Genomic DNA, 19,401 nt, shown 5'->3' on the forward strand with positions numbered 1-19,401 from the left:
ACGCTCGTGCTGCTAGCCACGCCCCCCAGTGAGTAGATCCAATCAGTGGAGAGCTAAAGACTTTGGCTCCAGTTCCCTGTGATTATCTCACATACCAGTGGAGAGGCAGTGGGTAATGAAGGTCGCGGTGCAGAGGTGAAGTCGCTGTTTTTCAGTTGTACCCACGGGATATAGTACGGTATGTGCTGTAGATTTTACCAAACAGTGACGGAGAAACTTGTATCCCAAGTCTGTCACAAGGCTTGCAAACTCTTCAGCAACATCTTTCTTGCTTTTTTTAATATCACCCATTTATTGGTCAATTCTTAAAGAAATATCACTTTTGCCCCACAACATGACACAACTGCCATACATACAGCATGCCACAACTGCCCCACAACATGCCACAACGGCCATACATACAGCATGACACAACTGCCATACATACAGCATGACACAACTGCCATACAACATGACACAACTGCCATACATACAGCATGACACAACTGCCATACATACAGCATGACACAACTGCCAAACATACAGCATGACACAACTGCCATACATACAGCATGACACAACTGCCATACATACGGCATGACACAACTGCCCCACAGCATGACACAACTGCCCCACAACATGACACAACTGCCATACATACAGCATGCCACAACTGCCCCACAACATGCCAAAACTGCCATACATACAGCATGCCACAACTGCCCCACAGCATGACACAACTGCCATACATACAGCATGACACAACTGCCCCACAGCATGATACAACTGCCATACATACAGCATGCCACAACTGCCCCACAACATGCCACAACTGCCATACATACAGCATGACACAACTGCCCCACAACTGCCATACATACAGCATGCCACAACTGCCATACATACAACGTGACACAACTGCCCCACAACATGACACAACTGCCATACATACAGCATGCCACAACTGCCATACATACAGCATGGCACAACTGCCATACATACAGCATGACACAACTGCCCCACAGCATGACACAACTGCCATACATACAGCATGACACAACTGCCATACATACAGCATGACACAACTGCCATACATACAGCATGACACAACTGCCATACATACAGCATGACACAACTGCCATACATACAGCATGACACAACTGCCATACATACAGCATGACACAACTGCCATACATACAGTATGACACAATTGCCCCACAGCATGACACAATTGCACCACAGCATGACACAATTGCCCCACAGCATGACACAACTGCCCCACAGCATGACACAACTGCCCCACAGCATGACACAACTGCCCCACAGCATGACACAACTGCCCCACAGCATGACACAACTGCCCCACAGCATGACACAACTGCCCTACATACAGCATGACACAACTGCCACTTGATGGGAGGAAGAAAATAGATTTAAAGGTATCATTCAACTTTCATATGCATGCAGTAAAGTGAGTTTCTCCATTTTCAAAATTCCTTAAAGGAACAGTAAATGTTATGCTGATTTTATTCTTCATAAGCTTCTTTAGCCTAATGACTAATAATTTCTCATTTGAAATAATATCTAGCTAAAAGGACAACTAACAATCACTCTTCCTAAGGATCATACGAGGCAGTGTATTTGCTGGAGTTTTCCAAGATAAATGGTAAATCTGACTTACTGCCACGAGTTCATATCATTTACTGCAGATAGAAATAAATATCACTGGAAGCGGCAGAACCAAATCTGATCCCTAAATTGCCTTTAGCTATTTATCAGGTACTAGTAGTAGACAAGCACATGTGGTTTTTAGTAGTTTGGGTGGGGATTTGGTAAATTTGGATGTAGGTGATTATTTTTACTTTTGTACTGCAAAAGTCACTAAATTGAATGTGTTTGAAAATGTCACCCTCGCTAGGGCATTGACACACGGTGCATTTTGTCTTGGATACAAAATGCCAGTAAATGCCATAGGGTATACTAAGAATTGCCTTTGCTAAAGTGCTTAAATTGAATTATCTCTAAAAAATGCATTTGAGCAATTTTGAGATTGAAGGATTCATATAGCCGAAGTGAAAATTCCCCTAATCTCGCAGGAATGGTGAATAATATATATGTGTCAGCTTTAACCCTTAGCTAAAAATTATCATTAACTTTAAAGGAGACATATTGTGTAAAAAAAATAAGAACGTACCAATGCATTATACTCATTTAGAAGAAGAATTGTGCTTAAAAAAGTAGTGTTTCAGGCTGATTTATTGAATATTTCTGCAAAAACCCTAATAATCCCTCCCTTCCACTTCATACTCCCTAGATTCCAAGGCTGTGCGGGGGAGCAGGTGGCTGTCAGCTCATTACAGGAACCAGGATCAGCAGCTAGCAGGACTTGATAGGGAACTGAATCCTGTCTGTGCTGTGATTGGCTGTCCCCCTCGTACTGTGCTTCTGGCATGGACCGTTGGGACACGCCCACCCCTCATCTGAAAAATGGACAGGTACCAGAGAACTCTATAGGGAGCTCCAATAAAGGGGCTATTTTTAAAGATAATATAATTTTTTAGCACCATGTAAAAACAACACCATATCTTACTTATAATTTCCTACAGAATTAGGGTTTTTTCATTTATCCTATATGTCTCCTTTAAAAATGGCCCCTTTATTGGAGTTTCCAATAGATCTGCTACTGTCTCTGTCTGTGTTTCAAATTTGGGGTGGGTGTTTTCTAATGGTCCCTACCAGAAGCACAGTAGAAGAGCCCTGCATTAGCTGCTGATTGTTTTCTATACTACAATGCAGTGAGATCTGCATCTGCGATAGCTGACATACAGTGCGTTGGTCACAGGGTGATCTCAAAATTACCAAATCATTGTGTCTTGAAAGAGCTTGGTGTGATTTGGTGGATTGATCTTTGCCAAGGGCATGTAGATGGGCACCTCGTAGTGAAGTTTTATTAGGAGCTTAGGCCTATGGTAAATCTGGTGCAATAGGGTTTTCCAAAGAAAACTGAAAACCTCATGAGTGCCTTTCCTTTACATATACCTGTAATGACACACATCGCCTTAGCCACTTGCTAGTTACAGTGAAGATATATGTCTACTTGAAGGGCAGTTACTGAGTAGGGGCAAACACTTTTAACCCTTACTAATCCTGTACATCTGTTTTACAAGGTTATGGAAACTTTCATACAGGAAAGTAATCATTGTCTGTCTTTTCTTTCTCTAGATGAATCCGTTTGTCCTTTTTCTCATTTACCTTTACACGTGTGTATTTAGCCCAGTGACTGGGTATCCAAATGGTAAAGTGACTTCTGCCTGCAGATCTATGCGCCCTGACCATGGTCATACTCCACAAGCTGATCCCATTCACAGCATTAATGTGGACAAAACCATTTTTAACCCAGGGGATCGCATCAAAGGTAACAGGAGACATGGAAACTGTTGACCAGCTGTTATTAGCTTTATATGGCCTTACACAAGCCAAGTAGGGATGAGATCATTGTGCTACGGCATGTGCAGTTCTGCTACATCATTTGTATGACCAAACAGAACAATGGGCTGACAAGTCAAATTTTTTTTGTTTAGGCTTTTTTTTTTATATCTTATTTACAATTGACAACAACATGCTTTGAGTTATTAGCTACATTTGGTTTGTATCTCATTACATTTTCAGTCACCTTGTCTGGATCTCGCTTTGATGGATTTCTGGTTGAAGCTCGTGATGCAGAGAACCTGAATGGCAGTGCTGTTGGGTCGTTTTCTTTAACCGACAAGAGGATTTCCCAGCTTTTGACTTGTGATGGTATCCAGGTATAATGTGAAAACATCTGTGTAATTTGAATACATTTGCAGAAAAGTACTGCATCATTTGAAAGAATTCAACCAGTGCCAGAATTGCATTGTTTAATGTTAGACAAGACAGCATTTGCATAACTTTGTCTTTAAAAAGATATCAAAAGCTCTAAAACACACACAATCACCTAAAGCTGGCCTTACATGTACACAGCTTTGTACTGTGGATATAAGTAGGTTCATTGATCAGAAAGGTTTGAACATTTCTTCTGCCGATACACCGGGCAGTACATGGTGCATCAGCAGATGAGGAAATGAAGCTGAACCACAGCGGTCAGGCCACACATATGTAAAAAAGAAAAGTAACATGGCTAAAGCTTGTATGGCCCACTAGTAGGGTTGTCATCTGTCCGGATTTCACCCATACAGCCTGGTTTTTGGAAGGCCTATCCAGGTGAACAGTGGGTGTCCGGATTTCCAAATTAGGAAATCGGGATAGGACATTGACGTTAATAACATGGAGATCAGCCAATCGCTGATCTCCACGTCATCAGGCCAGCCCCTGACATCATCAGTTCCTCTCCGCTGTCATCGGCCCCGACATCATCTGCCTTGCCCGTTTTCCCCAAACTGGTAAGGTGGCAATCCTAACCCCTAGTACTGTATTTGTTGGATACCATACAGGTTTTTTTGGTGTATGGCTGATATCAGACTTGCCGTTTTTTCCTCCTGCCCAATACCGTGCATTTTCTGGATAAAATCCGTGCCATATACCCAGCTAGGGCATGATGGCTTTGACTTTTCAGGCAGCATGCATAGGCAATATTGGTATTGCTGCTTAGCATAAGGATTAACATGCCTCAAATAACAGTTCAAACCAAGCTTCTTGGTATCTGAGGCCTGTGCAGACATCGGTCTGTCTCTGCACAAACCAAGCAATTTATGGCCCAAAAATGTTTGTGTATATTTTCAGGGTAAAATCCATGTCATGTGTACAGGGTGTTTAATGTGAATGATGCCTGCACAGTAGGATACACCAGTGGAGAAACCACCTGTGCTGCTAGCTTCAGTGGTCCAGATGCATTTATTTGAGTAATAAAGAAATAGTGGTTCTGTCCACTGGTTTTGCAATTTGGCAATCCAATAATGAAGTAGCAAATTTATCAAAATTTACCAGAGATAAATTCACCCCCTTAATATTATTAATTTATTTGGGATTTTTAGAATGATATTTATCAGTGTGTGAAAGTTAGAGTTTTATAAATACGGTTACAAAAATTCCATAGGATTGCATAAAAGTGGTTGTTTTTAATTTGGCTTTTATTTGCACTTGCACACCCTGGCCCTCAAACCTATTTTACCTGTGAGCCACATTCAAATGTAAAGAGAGTTGGGGAGCAACACAAGCATGAAAAAGTCCCTTAGGGTGCCAAATAAGTGCTGTGATTGACTATTTGGTAGCCCCTATGTGGACTGGCAGCCTACAAGAGGCTTTACTTGGCACTATACTTAGTTTTTATGCAATTAAAACTTGCTTTCAAGCTCAGAATTCAAAAATAAGCACCTCCTTTGAGGACCCTGAGAGCAACTTTCAAGGGGTTGGAGAGCAACATGTTGCTCGCGAGCTACTGGTTGGGGATCACTGTCTTAAGGGATCAGCACCCTCCAAATTAGTAACATGTAAAATGGAAACAACAAAGCTATAACAAGCAGGATGAACCCGGCATATTTATTTCGTGCAAGCTATATAACATTTTGGGGCAAGCCCCTTTGTCTTGATAAACTGTCCCAAATGTATTTTGTTGTTGTTGCAGAATTCTGCTGTCAGTCACACCAGCAAAGAAAGAAAGCTCCAAGTGGAGTTCTTTTGGGTTGCTCCTGCCAACAGCCCAAAGCATATTCAGTTTCTGTAAGTAATAATCATAAGCATTGACAACTAATCAGTCAAAAATGTATTGAAGAAAGGGACTGTATCCTGTGGATATTAGATCTGCAGCCCTCTTGCTGTGTGAACTTCTGTTTCCATGCTCCTCAGATTTCTAATGTTTGATTGCACATGTTTACAGTTTTATTTTAGCAGTGAGTAGGATATTCCTGTGATTGAACGGAACAGGAGAGAATATTAAAAATTAGGAGGGACCATTAAGGAAGAGTAAAGTTTAGGAAGAAACACCCTTGGATTTCACATTTTAAAGAAGCATAAACTCTTTACTGGTACAGGTAAAGAATCCATTTTCCAGAAAACTCAGAATTACAGTAAGGCTATTTCTCATAGACTTATTTCCTTTTTCTTTGTAATAATAACAAAGTACCTTGTACTTGATCCCATTTGATATAATTAATCCTTACTGGAGGAAAAACATTCCCATTGGGTTTACTTAGGGGCAGATTTACTAAACTCGAGTCCAAAAAGTTCGAATTTCAAAGTAATTTTTTGGATACTTTGACCATCGAATAGGATAGTACGACTTTGAATTTACTTCGACTTCGATTCGAAGTAAAAATCGTTAGAATATTCGACCATTCGATAGTCGAAGTACTGTCTCTTTAAAAATCCTTTGATTTCAAATTAAAGCTACCGAATTGCTATATTAGCCTATGGGGACCTTCCAGTACATTTTTTTGGCATCTAATAAAAATCCTTCGATCGATCTCTAAAAATCGTTCGATTCGAAGGATTTAATCGTTCGATTGAAGGATTTTTATTCGATCGATTGAATGCTATTTTAGCGCTCAACCCTTCGAATTTGAAGGATTTCCATTTGCTGGTCGAATTTCGAGGGTTTTAACCCCTCGAAATTCGACCCTTGATAAATCTGCCCCTTAGTGTTTAAATAATTTCTATGACCCTTTATCTGGAAAAGCCCAGGTCCCGAGCATTCTGGATAATAGGTCCTATACCCATGGTAATATTTTGGGAGAGTCTAAAATATGATTTTATACTTCTTTGGGAGAAATTAACCATTTCTAATACACTTCAATATTTTGTGTTCCCCAGAGAATTAAATGATCTTGACATGAATATTTGCCTAAAGCAGGATTTCATTTCTATATACTACTAACACAATGTACTGTTAAATATAGGGAAATATATGTTGATGTTAATAATAATATTACCTAGAAAATAGCGCAATGTGTAAATTAAATCGCAGACATAAAAAAGTGTTGAATCAAAATAAAAGAGAATAATTTGTCGTAATGTATGAAGGAGAGAAGGAAAAACAAATATACCATCAGTCCCTTTGCATTATATAGTATATTCAGTCACTTTAGACTTGTCAGTAGTAAATACAGTACAGGTAAATCATGAAGTGGATTAATAAAAACCGTCACAAACATAGTGCATCCAAATACACACAAAGCCCTCTATCTTTTTCACTTGCATTTCCAGCAGCAGGGCAAAAGGCATTTCAGACAGCAGGGTAGTAAAAGATAACAAGCCTTTCAGATAGCAAGTATTTTAATCCTGTTTTTTCCTGAGCATGTGTCTGGAATTACTGCCATAATGCAAGATAGTTTCTGATGTCTGCCATAGAAATGGTTAAATGGGGGTGAGTAAATGGATTCACTCTGCAAGCCCAAAAGGTTCCACTTAGTATCATAGTAGCATTTAAGGTTGATTGAATATTGCTATTTTAGATAAGGTTAAATGTGCAGCTTTTGGCTAATGCTAGTTGTAGCGTACCTTGGCCTATGGAGAAACACAGGCAGAGAATCCAATCCTATGCATCTTGATGTGCTTGTATCTGGATACATTACGTTGGCATATGAAGTACAAGAGTTTGCATTTTGGCACTGAAGTATTTGGAGGCTGGGGGTGAGTCCTTATTAAAATGCTTGCTTTTTAATTTATATCTGGGTATGGTTAAAATGTGTATAAAGTTCAGTGGCCTGTTGCCAGATAAATTTTGTCAGCAAATTATTGACAAGAAAATGTTTAAAACCACTTTTCTGTTACTTCCTTTGCATAAAATAATTCTTGCTTCCCCCACCTTGCTTTTAGAGCTACAGTAGTTCAAAAATATAAAATCTATTGGATGAAAATTCCTGGCCCTGTTATATCACAGCCCAATGCACCATCTGTTCCACTTAAGAATCCCAGTAGCATGATAACAGTGGTACCACCATCTGCATCACTTCATAAACGTGTGAGTATGAACATTTTTGCTAAAATGTTTCTTTTCTTATTGAAGATAAGTTTACCTATAAGGAGATGCTATAAGTCTGATTATTAAATTCAGATGCCAATTGTGCTGGTTTCTGAGCTGCCATGTACCAATAATTATGAATCCGCAGAAAAGAAGATGGGGAGCTACAGTTTACTGCTAAAGGGCTGTGGATGCCTTGGGCTGGTATAGAAACATAATGTACAACATTTGTAGCCTACTTTTTTAGTTAAAGAGTTGATCATAGTCCCTGCTGAAAAAGTATCCCTGAGTTTCATTAAAGGCAGCTGTTAAAATTGATACAATAGCTCCTGAGAAATGTATCAACTAATGGAGCAAATTTTAACAGTTCAGATTTTGCCCCTGGATTACTGAACTGCCAAATTGAATGCCAGAGGCAGGGGCATTAAAGGGACCTATTGCCAAAAAATATTATCCTGCTCTCCAGTTGGGCATTTTTTTTTAAATTGCATCCCGTGCAAGTGGCCATGTTGGACAGAGGGCATGTGCAATACGCTCTTCTGACATCAATGCACATACTCATAATAAGCAAGTTGCGGCATTCCCTCATTATGTGCATGCATGTGCCAGAACATGGCTGCTCAACCCAGTAGCTCCCTCCCCGAGCGGATGGCCTAGCTCTGGTGGGGGGCAATTAAAAAAAGAAAAAAATTACTGTTACCCCTCAACCGGAGAGCAGGCTGGTTGGGGATAATATTTTTTGGCAACAGGTGCCCTTTAATCTTCAATTTTAAAAAAAAATGGAAATAAATAGAAAAAAGTCTTTATTTCTTCTGACAAACAATGTGAAAACAACTGAACTGTTTACTGTTTTTTTCCCTCTGTTTTTCTATGGAAGCCTTGTATGTCTCCCTCTTGTGGGAGTTTCTGGTAAGTATCACAATGTAATTTGTGGCACCTGTCTTTGGTGAGGATTGGCTCTGCTTTATTCTTCCCTCACTCTGGTTAACACTCTGGGAATACCAGGCTTTTATCTTTTTATCTATATTCAAAGTCAGAATAGCAGCAACCCTATGGATAACTGACTGTTAACTGCAAAAAATGCTCAGAGAAGAGCTCAAGATAAGTTTATTTCTATTCAGTTTTTAGATTCAGATCACCTTTAAAGCGGCATTATACCTCTTTTTCAACATGAATTTAGTAAATAGGACTTGACCTGACAATACTTTTGCCTATTGCTTTTTAAGAGTGGCTTGGATGAGTTCTTGGACAAGCATAATATCAAAGGCTATTGTGATACTAAAATCTACAGTTGGTATAGATTTGGGTATATATAGTTTGTAAGTGTATGGAGGGGCCAGTGTGAGTGTGTGTATGTAATGGATGCTGGGTTTCATTTGGAGGGGTTAAACTTGATGGACGTTTTTTCAACCCGATTTAATTATGTAACTTTTGTTTTCATCACAAAAAAAAAAATAATGTTTTGTTTCATGACGTGTTTTTTATGAGTATTCCAGTTGGGTGCCGATTCCACTCTACTGAACACTGTAGTGAAACTATACACAGAGGTTGGGTGTGCCCGTGAGTTCTCTAAACTTCCTCCTGCCATGATGCAAGGTTGGAACGTTGCCTTTAGACAGCAGTGTCTGACAGTTTACTTGGGGGTTTGTAACCAGAAATTTCACTGCTATTGCAGAGATCTCATTTGTACTCTGAGCATTAGAGATACGGCTCCCCCTCATCCCATTCAGAGCACATATAAGGTAAGTGTGACAGGATGAGGAGGGTGTGAGGAAGGTCTCTTCAGCTGGTGTTTAACTCAGTATAGTCACATAAATGCATGAAAATATGTACATATTAAAATCGCATTACTGCATCTTGTTTATGTAGAGCCTAGCATTGGCACTGCTGTTACCACTGTTACTTAAAGGTGCATGGGTACCCTGCATAAACATGTTGGTGCTTTATAAATAAAGGATAATAATCAAATGAGTAAGTCAAACTTTCCATGAAGCCATATATTTTTACATGCATGGTACAATTGTTTAAGTTGGTAAAGGGATGCTGCAAACTTTTAAAAGCCGTGTTTTTGGTCTTATATTCTCTTTTTTTTTTCTTTTTTTTTTTTTAGTTTAGTTCAGCAGGCTGTGGAAGTAGTAAGTTCTGCATCAGAAATCCAGTCTCCTGTGACCCAGAGCATAATCCTGAGTGCTTCTTCTTGTCCTTCAGAAAACATGGCCAATCTGTACTGGTTGAGATGACTGGGCCAGGACAAGGCAACATCTCTTTTGTTTTGTCACATGATCAGTGGATGGTGCGTTTGCTTTCATTTTTACATTTTGCCGGTAAATCCACTTAAAGGGGACCTGTAACCAAGAACTAAAAGTTGTATAATAAAAGTCATTTTCAAATGAAATCTCTCCCAAATTCTTTTTTTAGTGTTTTTAATTAAAACATCCTTACCTGTTATGTGATTGCCAGCTGAGACTTTTAAATACATTTATATTTCCTTCCCCGCCTTTTTGCCTGAGGCACAGCAATCTCTCTCATTTCTTCACTTCCTAGTTGTGGCTGAACTCCTCACGGTCTCGAATTGTATAGCCCTTGCATGGGCACGAGGTCCTCCTTTTGGTGCATACATTTAGTTTTTATGATTATGTAAAACCTTGTCTTTCGCCCAATGGTGCCTGCCAGCTTGCTGTGATTATGGGTTCCAAAAGAATGAAGGACACAGTGTAAGTGTAGTATATAGTGTTGATTTTTCTTTACTAACACAATAAGAAAGGATTTTGAATTATCTCTCAGGGTGACAGGTCCCCTTTTATGTGTCTCTTTATGCTAAATGTAGCCACTTCTCTTTAGAGCAACTCTCGAGTTGGTCAAGAGAGACAGTAGCAACACAGGCTGAGAGACAGGCCCAGATTTGACAGTCTCTCGTACAAATTTGTCTTATAGTCTTTTATTTTATTTTTTTCCCCTGGCAAACACCGTTTCTTGTATAAACCAAGTGTATGTTTGTGTATTACAGGTTAAAGTAAATTACACTAACCACTTTTGTGGAAGATTAACAAAAAAATTAAAGCGTTTTAAAGTAATTAAATATAGAGGCCCATTTACTAATAACTAAATTTTGTTTTTTTCCAAGAATCTCGAAAATTTTTTTGTTTTTCGTATATTTCTGAAAAGCTCTAAACAATTTGAGATTTATTAATTGTAAAAACCATGAAAACCAATAATGCAACCTAAGGCAAACTATGTACGGGTATATGATCCGTTATCCAGAGATCCGTTATCCAGAATGCTCCACATTACAGAAATATTGTCTCCCATAGACTCCTTTATCCAAATAATCCAAATTTTTCTTTTCCTCTGTAATAATAAAACAGTACCTTGTACTTGATCTAAACAAAGATGTAGCTAATCCTTATTGGAAGCAGAATCAGCCTATTGGGTTTGTTTAATGTTCACATGATTTTCTAGTAGACTTCCTCCCCACACAGTCTATAATGTAAAAAACTGCCCTGTTTTTGAAAAGCTAAAAAGTGCAGAGCAGTGCAGCAGGAGTTCCCAGAGAGCATTGTCTGTCCATTACGATACTCTAAGTGGCAGATCTATTAAGGATCAAATAGTAAATTCAATTTTTTTTTTGTGTCAACCCTCACAAATTCAAATTTTAATCCCCCCAGTTCGAATGTAAATTTCAACGTGCGATTTATCACACCTCGACCATGAAATACTTTCTAATTTGAATATTCGCCACCTAAAACCTGCCGAGTTCATTTACAAGTCAATGGCAGAGGTCTGTTGAACCATTTGAATATGTTAATTGCCTTCCTGACATTCAAGGTTTTTTTGGAGGGAACTAGATTTGAATTTGATTTAAATTTTCTGGGTCGGGACTCTTCAATCGAATATTAGATTTTCAAATTTTTCTTAACCTTCTATTCCAGTTGTGAGTAAATTCGAATTTATTAGAATAAAAAACAATTCACATGAATTCAAAATTCAACCTTTAATAAAACACCCCTTAAAGGAAAACTATACCCCCCAAACAATGTAGGTCTCTATTAAAAGATACTGAGTAAAACAGCTCATGTGTAAAACCCTGCTTCATGTAAATGAACCATTATCATAATAATATACTTTTTTAGTAGTATGTGCCATTGGGTAATCATAAATAGAAAATTGCCATTTTAAAAAATAAGGGCCGCCTCCTGAGATCGTAAGATTCACTGTGCACACATACAAACCACATGTAAGGTCACATGAGCCAATTAACAGACAGAGTTCTGCCTTTTGCTTCCTCACTTCTTCCTGTTACAGTTAGAGTTGTAGTATTTCTGGTCAGGTGATCTCTGAGGCAGCACAGATAGAGTCATGAAATGGTGGCTCAAGGCAAGAGATGTAAAAGGGCAATATTTATGTAAATATATATTCCAGTTTGGTAAGATTCTTTAATATGTCATTCAATTTGATATAAACTATCTGTTGCTTAAGTATTCATTTTGGGGGTATAGTTTTCCTTTAAGTATCTCAGTGCGACACACTGTATCCGAAAAGATAGAAGATGGTGCCTGGGAACTCTGCTGCTCTACTCTGCGTTTTAAGCTCAGATTTTCAAACAGGAGAGATGAGGGGGGCCGATGGAGGGAAGTGGAAGGGGGCTTTTCTACATAGGGGGGGGGGGTTTAGTTCTCCTTTAAAGGAGAAGGAAAGCTACAGAGGCATTTTATTGTCAATAGATTAGCTGCAATAGTGCAAGCTAGAATGCTATATTTATTCTGTAGAATGTTTAACCATACCTGAGTAAAAAGCTCTAGAAACTCTCTGTTTGTTTATAATAGGAGCTGCAGTATTAATGTGGTGTGACATCACTTCCTGCCTGAGTCTCTCCCTGCTCTGGGCTCAGATTACAGTAGAGAAGGGGTGGGGGGAGAGGAGCAAACTGAGCATGCTCTTGCCCAGGGCAATGAGGTTTAAGCTGAAGGCAGGAAGTCTGATACAGAAGCCCATGTGTACACAATAGAAGGAAAGAAATGCAGTGTTTCTTTTGACAGGGGACTCAGAGCAACATTACTTTGGGGGTTTACTGGTATATTTAGATGGACCTTTCTGATAAGGCTTACTTAGTTTTAACCTTTCCTTCTCCTTTAAGGCAAATATTCTTTATCCGGAAAATCCAGGTCCCGAGCATTCTAACCATAAAGATCAAAGTCTTACCATTCAGATCAAATATAAAGTTGTAAGAACAGATCAGCCGATGTTCTGCCTCTGACAGCAATCGTACGATAGTTAAAGCCAGTCTCCCTCTGAAAATCGTATGATCGGCAATACACGCAGAGATATTACCCGCAGCCGACAGACATTTTCTAACCTGTCCGATCGACCATACGACCGACCTCCACCGGACGAAAAATGTCGGGACTCTCCATACACGGTCAGAATATCGTACGAATCCTTGATTCGTACGCTCGGATCTGTGCGTCTATGGCCAGCTCAATTCAACTGCCCCAATTGCTATATTATATTTTAATTAATTTAAAACACTTTGAATTTTTTTGTGTTACTGTTCCTTTAATTGTATAGTGCTGGAGGCTTACTTACCCTGCACTCTCCTTTATACTTTAGGGTACTGGCACACGTGGAAATTAGTCGCCAGCAATAAATCTGCTCTACCATGGGTGACTGATCTCATACAAGTTTTTCTCATTTGCAATATTGTAAATTGTCCGTGGGAAAACATACTTGTTGCTTCAGTTTTCCAAAGTAGCACAAAGTTGCCTTGACAAAGCAACTTTAGGAAATCAAAATGACAATGGTAAAGTATTTGTGAGAGATTTTTCACATGTAAAGTCAATGTTCCCTCTAAGCTGTGTGCTCAAGCACAAATTTTGAGGCCAGTGCACACAGCAAATTGTTGTGCGCAAAAAGGATTTTGTGTGAAAACCCAACATTTTGTATTTTGTATTAATACACAGTTTTTAAAAACTGCACACACATATTTGCGCACAAAATAATTTTTTTGCGCACATATCCAAGCAGGTACTCTTCATGGAAAGCCTTATTCATTGCTATGTATTGCTTGTTTAGTTTTTATTAAGCAGTTCTTTGGAATTAAAATTCTTACACATAGGAGTACTCTTGTTGTACTCTGCAAAAATGCTTTAAGATATATTTTTCAAAATAAACGATGCTTTATTTAACTTCCCTTTTCATTTATATTTTCAACAGATTCACTGCTGCCTTATGATCACTACAGTTTTCCAACAGTTGTAGCTTTTGTATTCCCCTTTATACACAGATTATACTTCAGTAAAGTAAGTAGTCACGACTGTTTAGGTCTGTATAGCAGTGATTTGATCTGATCAAAATGCGATGTGTGATGATCCATCTTGAAAAACCAGTGATAGTATTCGTATATTCCCTAGTGCTGTATTTGCATATCTTTGTTTAACTCGACTTTGCTTTTCCCTATGTCTTTCAGCGTGCGGGTTATCATCCCCATTTCGGGGTCACAGTGATGATTTTGACAGTTCCACAACCTGTTTTGGCAGTTTTCTGACCTCCACCTCAAAGCACCCAGGTATAGAATCCAATATATTGGAGTGTATATGTTGGAGTGTTTCTGTTTTTGTGTCTTGAAAAAGTTGTCCTAGTGGCACTGGAACATGGACAAAGTTTTTTGATTCATTACAGTTACACCGAGTGTATGGCTATATGTGTGTGTGTGTATATCGGAGAGAGATCCACTTGTTTGTTGACCTCACCAAACATTTGGATTCCTGTATGTATGGCCACCTTTAGATATACTCTACTCAGAAATCTCATTCACCCTCAGTGGATGTAATTTCAGTATATTAGAGCAGAGTTTTCACATTAGCAGTACCGTTAAATGTTTTACATACATACATCGTCTTTGTCCTAACTAAAGATTTATTAGAATATTGCATTAATCTTGTTATACCGACAGAGTATATTTTAAGGCAGCTCTGGTCCTAGAGGGACTGCAGTGGTGGTATCACTTCAGAAACTCTCATGGGTTCAGGGATGGAAGATTAAAGAAGACTGTATCTGCAGACTGTCTCATAGTTTTTAACTTTCTGCCTTTTATTGTGATAACATTTTTATTGTTTTATAAATCACTTTGCTTGATACAAGCAGCAATAAGGTGTATTTTGTATTTACCCGGGCTTAACAGCTTCCTGTAGCCTAGACACTTTGGCAAACTACTCTACTTTAGCCACTGTATTGGGGCAGTCTTTACTACATTTGTGTGCTTTTGTTTTGGATGATTTTATCCCATACAATACATGACCATCTTTTGCAGAAAAGTCTATATTTCAAATAAGTAGACAATATAGCCCTTCCTAATTGGCTGTGCAAAGTGGAAGCCTAAAATAATAATACTTCTAACTTCAATTACAGCTTTTTTTAAGCAACCCCTAAATATGTTGGAAAGTCCACATTGTAAAAACCATGAAACTGGTAACATTTATAACCTCTGAATAACACTATTGAATGGATTTCTATAACCCATAACCCGTAACTATAAGCCAATAACTCTATAAATAGCCAATGAATCCCTCTGTAGTACCAGGTGATATCACCACTTTTTTCTACCCATAACCGGGTAAAGAGATTTCTACTCTATTCATTACAGATTTGTTCCTTGTGATTTCTATGAAAAGTGCCTTTGAGATTAAATAATGTTTTGGCCTGTCTTCTATTATTTTTCACATTCATGCATAACTGACATCAACATGGTCTATTTGTAATAACGGATCTAGTCCTTTATAACAGCTAAAACAATGGAAAATGATCAAATAGGAATTTTGAACTCATCTCCCAATGAAGCAGAGGTAAGTCGGCCATCAACATGCAGTCTCTAAATGTCCCTGGCGCTGATGGAACTGCTCATATTGTCTACCTTTGTACATAATGATGTTTAAGCAGGCTAAATAAATGGCATTTTATTTCCAATGTTGTTGGGAAGTATTGAGTTTAAGGCCAAAGCAAATAGATTGTATTTGCCATGCTTTGTTATTCTATCTTGAAGGCTTATGGTGACATGGTTGCTTACCAGTTAAAACTTGAGGTAGGTATGGCCTTGCAGGCTGGGAATGGAACAGGAATGTTAAACATTAAAAGCAATAACAGTAAATCTGCCTGGAAATAGATTTCAGAGTTCTAAGGTTGCAGTTGTGACAAATGGCAAATGTTTGGTGATTTAGCAAGTGACCTTGTACATGCTACTCAGCACTACCTCACCCAGTACAAAGGAGCAGTATACTGAGACACAGGCAGGTGTTTTTCTTAGCAAAGTACTTTCCAATTAGAAACATCTTGTTAAATTTAAATAGAAATGTGTGAGTAATAAGGTTAATAATGCCTGTATATTCATATGTACTTGCAATTTTAGACACTTTAATATTGTTTAAACATATGGATAAGCTTGCATGAACCTATTTAATTATAATTTAAAGTCAAATAAAAATATGTCAATGAGAAATATTTTAAGTAGGAATGGGGCTCAGTTATACATGTTTTGATGTTTTTTCCCCCCAAAAAGAACAAATTAGTTCTAATTTAGGACAAGGAAAGTCAGACTTACTAGGGGCTGAAAATATGTTTATTTTTCCCAGATGCCACTAGCACTGATTTACTGTAGTGCATGTGCACTAGTTTAAACTTAGAAAATTTTAATCTGTCGTGCATGCCTAACCCAGAAGTGTTTGGGAATAGAGAGTGATGTTGAAGTAGTACCATGATTTTTTAATTCCTGTAATTTCAGGGCCATACCTTTAGGGCAGAGACACACGGTCAGATTCGGGGAGATTAGTCATCCAGCGACAAATCTCTCTCTTCTTCCGGGCGACTTATCTCCCCGAACTGCCTTCCTGCCAGCTAGAATGAAAATTGCCGGCGGGATGGCACTCTGATCACTTTGTTTTCCGAAGTTGCCTCACTAGGAAACTTTTGGCGACTTTGGAAACGAAATATTCTCAGTGCCATCCCGCCGGCGATTTACATTCTAGCCGGCGGGAAGGCAGTGGGGAGATTAGTCGCCTGAAGAAAAGGAGATTTGTCGGCGGGCAACTAATCTCCCCGAATCTGACCGTGTGTCTCTGCCCTTAAGAAGATTGTTCTGTCTATATATGTGGAAACCTTGCATTTCTCATAACCTTCCTAGCTGCAATCAGACAACGTTGAAGTCCATGTAGGACTATGCTATTTAGTTCATTCTTGCAATGACTCCTTCTCCTGGTCATATAGCCTGGTAACCAGTACCCTGAAAAACACCTTGTGCCTCAGTAGGATATTTTGTTTCTAAATGTGTGAGGATCTGATTGCTCAGATAAAGAAACATCAAGTGCTAATTAAGTATAGAATAATTTTTTATTCTGTCCATTCGGCAGCTGAACTCAATTGTCAAAGGTGCGGTGCCTTTTGAAGTTAGCTGCTCAGAATACATTGGAAAGTATTTGTTATGCTGAGAAATACATGTCTACTTTTCCTTATATCTTTATATAATATAAATATAAATTGTATATTGAGCTATTTAAAAAGGACTTAAAATGTTGCCTTTCATTAAAGGTTCTCCTTTGCAAAACATTCTTTTGTTCTATATTTTTATGCAGTATGTAAAACGGAATATTTCATCCTTAATACAACACAATTACAAATGTTCATTGTACCATGTACACAAAGAGTTTCCATTTGCCATATGATCTTATTAAACCCAGTGCTGATCTATTCTATTATATCTTAGTTAGTAGTACTACCTGTAGGGGTACAGACAGCAAAGATAATGGATCGGGGAGCACCAACCATCAATTATTAAGTAAAGAGTATGGTGTGCAGGGTCAAGTAAATTGAACACATATCAGAATAGAAAAAGAAATGACCCATGTGACTGCACCCTCCCATCCATAATATTCTAAAACTCAAGTGTATTAAATAGATAAAAAAAAATTAATTAAAATCAAGGCTAGTAGTAGGAGGGCAGATCCACAGGAGACAATGATTGGTTGTATGTATAAATGGTTACTCTACGATCAAATTACCAAAGTGCTTGCCAAAAGTGCTATATTACATACTCCGTATAGCCTGGTAATAAATTATTGAGCCTGCAGAGTCACCCATTCAATCCCACTTCAGACGCCAATCCCTTTACCAGGTTAGAGTTCCCTCCCGTAAGGTGATTATGTATATGCAAACATATGAAGTGTGACGGCGACACGCTAACTTTGTTAGACCTGTCTGGCTAAAAACTACACTGTGCCTCAGGCACAAACTAATTTGATTGAAGAGTAACCGTTTATACATACAACCAACCATTGCCTCCTGTCGATCCGCCCTCCTGCTACTAGCCTTGATTTTAATTAATGCACACTGTACACTTTGTTTTTTTGCATTTCACTTTAATCCTCTTCGAACGAAAGGTAGCAATTGGGAAAGTAGGGGTTGCAGGAAAACAGATGGGAAGCAAGGTTTTAATGATGACAAACTGTTCTTAGAAATAATGTTCTTCAAAAACTTTGCAATAAATCTTTATTGTCTGTGAATTTACAGGCAAAAACAAATAAATAAGAGAAGTAAAGCAAGAAGACATGAAAGGAACACACTGAGACACCATAAGGCACAGAGAGCTACCAGAATAAACACAAAACATACTGGTAATAGAACTTTCTTGCTAAAACCCACCATGAAGACTGCTGGAAAATGCAGGTATACATGTTTCTGCTAAAAGGGCTCTGACAGGTAGAATACCTTGCATCCTGTACAGTAAGGGGCAGATTTATCAAGGGTCGATATTTCGAAGTAGAAAAACTTTGAAATTCGACCATCAAATTGGAATACTTCGAATATCGAAGTCAAAGTTTTTTTACATCGAATTTGGCCAATCGTTCGATCGATCGATAAAATCCTTTGAATCAAACGATTCGAAGGATTTCATACATCGATCGAATGATTTTTCTTCGACTTCAATAATGCTCTAGAAGGTCCCCATAGGCTAACATAGCACTTCGGCAGGTTTAATTTGGCGATGTATTGAAGTCAAAGTTTTTTAAAGAGACAGTACTTAGATTATCGAATGGTCGAATAATTAAAGTATTTTTACTTCGAATCAAAGTTGTAGTAGCCTATTCGATGGTCGAAGTATTCAAAAAATTACTTAGAATTTCGAATTCTTTTACTTCGAAAATTCCCTTGAATTCACTTCGACCCTTGATAAATCTGCCCCATAAACTCAAGATTTCAGCTTTATCTGCCCTAATAATGGGTGACTGCACCGGGCCTAAGCATAAGCAGCTTATTATGGGAAGACATATTGTAGGTCCTTTCCCATTAATTAAGTACATGGTAATGCCATAATAGATATTTTTAAAATAACATTCTACGTGACATGAAATCATACTGCGATCTCAGCTGCTGAACTGCAACTCTGCTGGAAATCTACAGAAATACTAGTTCAGCAGAGGATGGAGGGCATCAGAATGGACACA

General features: G+C 38.5%; 1 protein-coding gene across 8 annotated transcripts in view; it reads left to right on the plus strand.

Moving 5' to 3' along the window:
- The window catches only part of frrs1.S (ferric-chelate reductase 1 S homeolog), an 18,213-nt gene extending 3,735 nt beyond the window's left edge, over positions 1-14,478 (plus strand). The window contains exons 1-9 of one of the 8 annotated variants that reach the window (XR_005967423.1): positions 89-178; positions 2,294-2,474; positions 3,202-3,394; positions 3,649-3,785; positions 5,582-5,676; positions 7,771-7,915; positions 8,793-8,824; positions 10,026-10,208; positions 14,126-14,211. Coding sequence is in view for 7 of the 8 variants with exons in the window: in XM_041591153.1 (XP_041447087.1) it covers positions 2,430-2,474; positions 3,202-3,394; positions 3,649-3,785; positions 5,582-5,676; positions 7,771-7,915; positions 10,026-10,208; positions 14,126-14,170 (843 nt within the window). In the remaining variant the exon portion in view is untranslated. 8 annotated transcript variants of the gene reach the window in all.
- Positions 14,479-19,401: the final 4,923 nt, after the last annotated feature.

The sequence above is a fragment of the Xenopus laevis genome, chromosome 4S, assembly GCF_017654675.1.
Source record: "Xenopus laevis strain J_2021 chromosome 4S, Xenopus_laevis_v10.1, whole genome shotgun sequence".
Lineage (NCBI taxonomy): Eukaryota > Metazoa > Chordata > Amphibia > Anura > Pipidae > Xenopus > Xenopus laevis.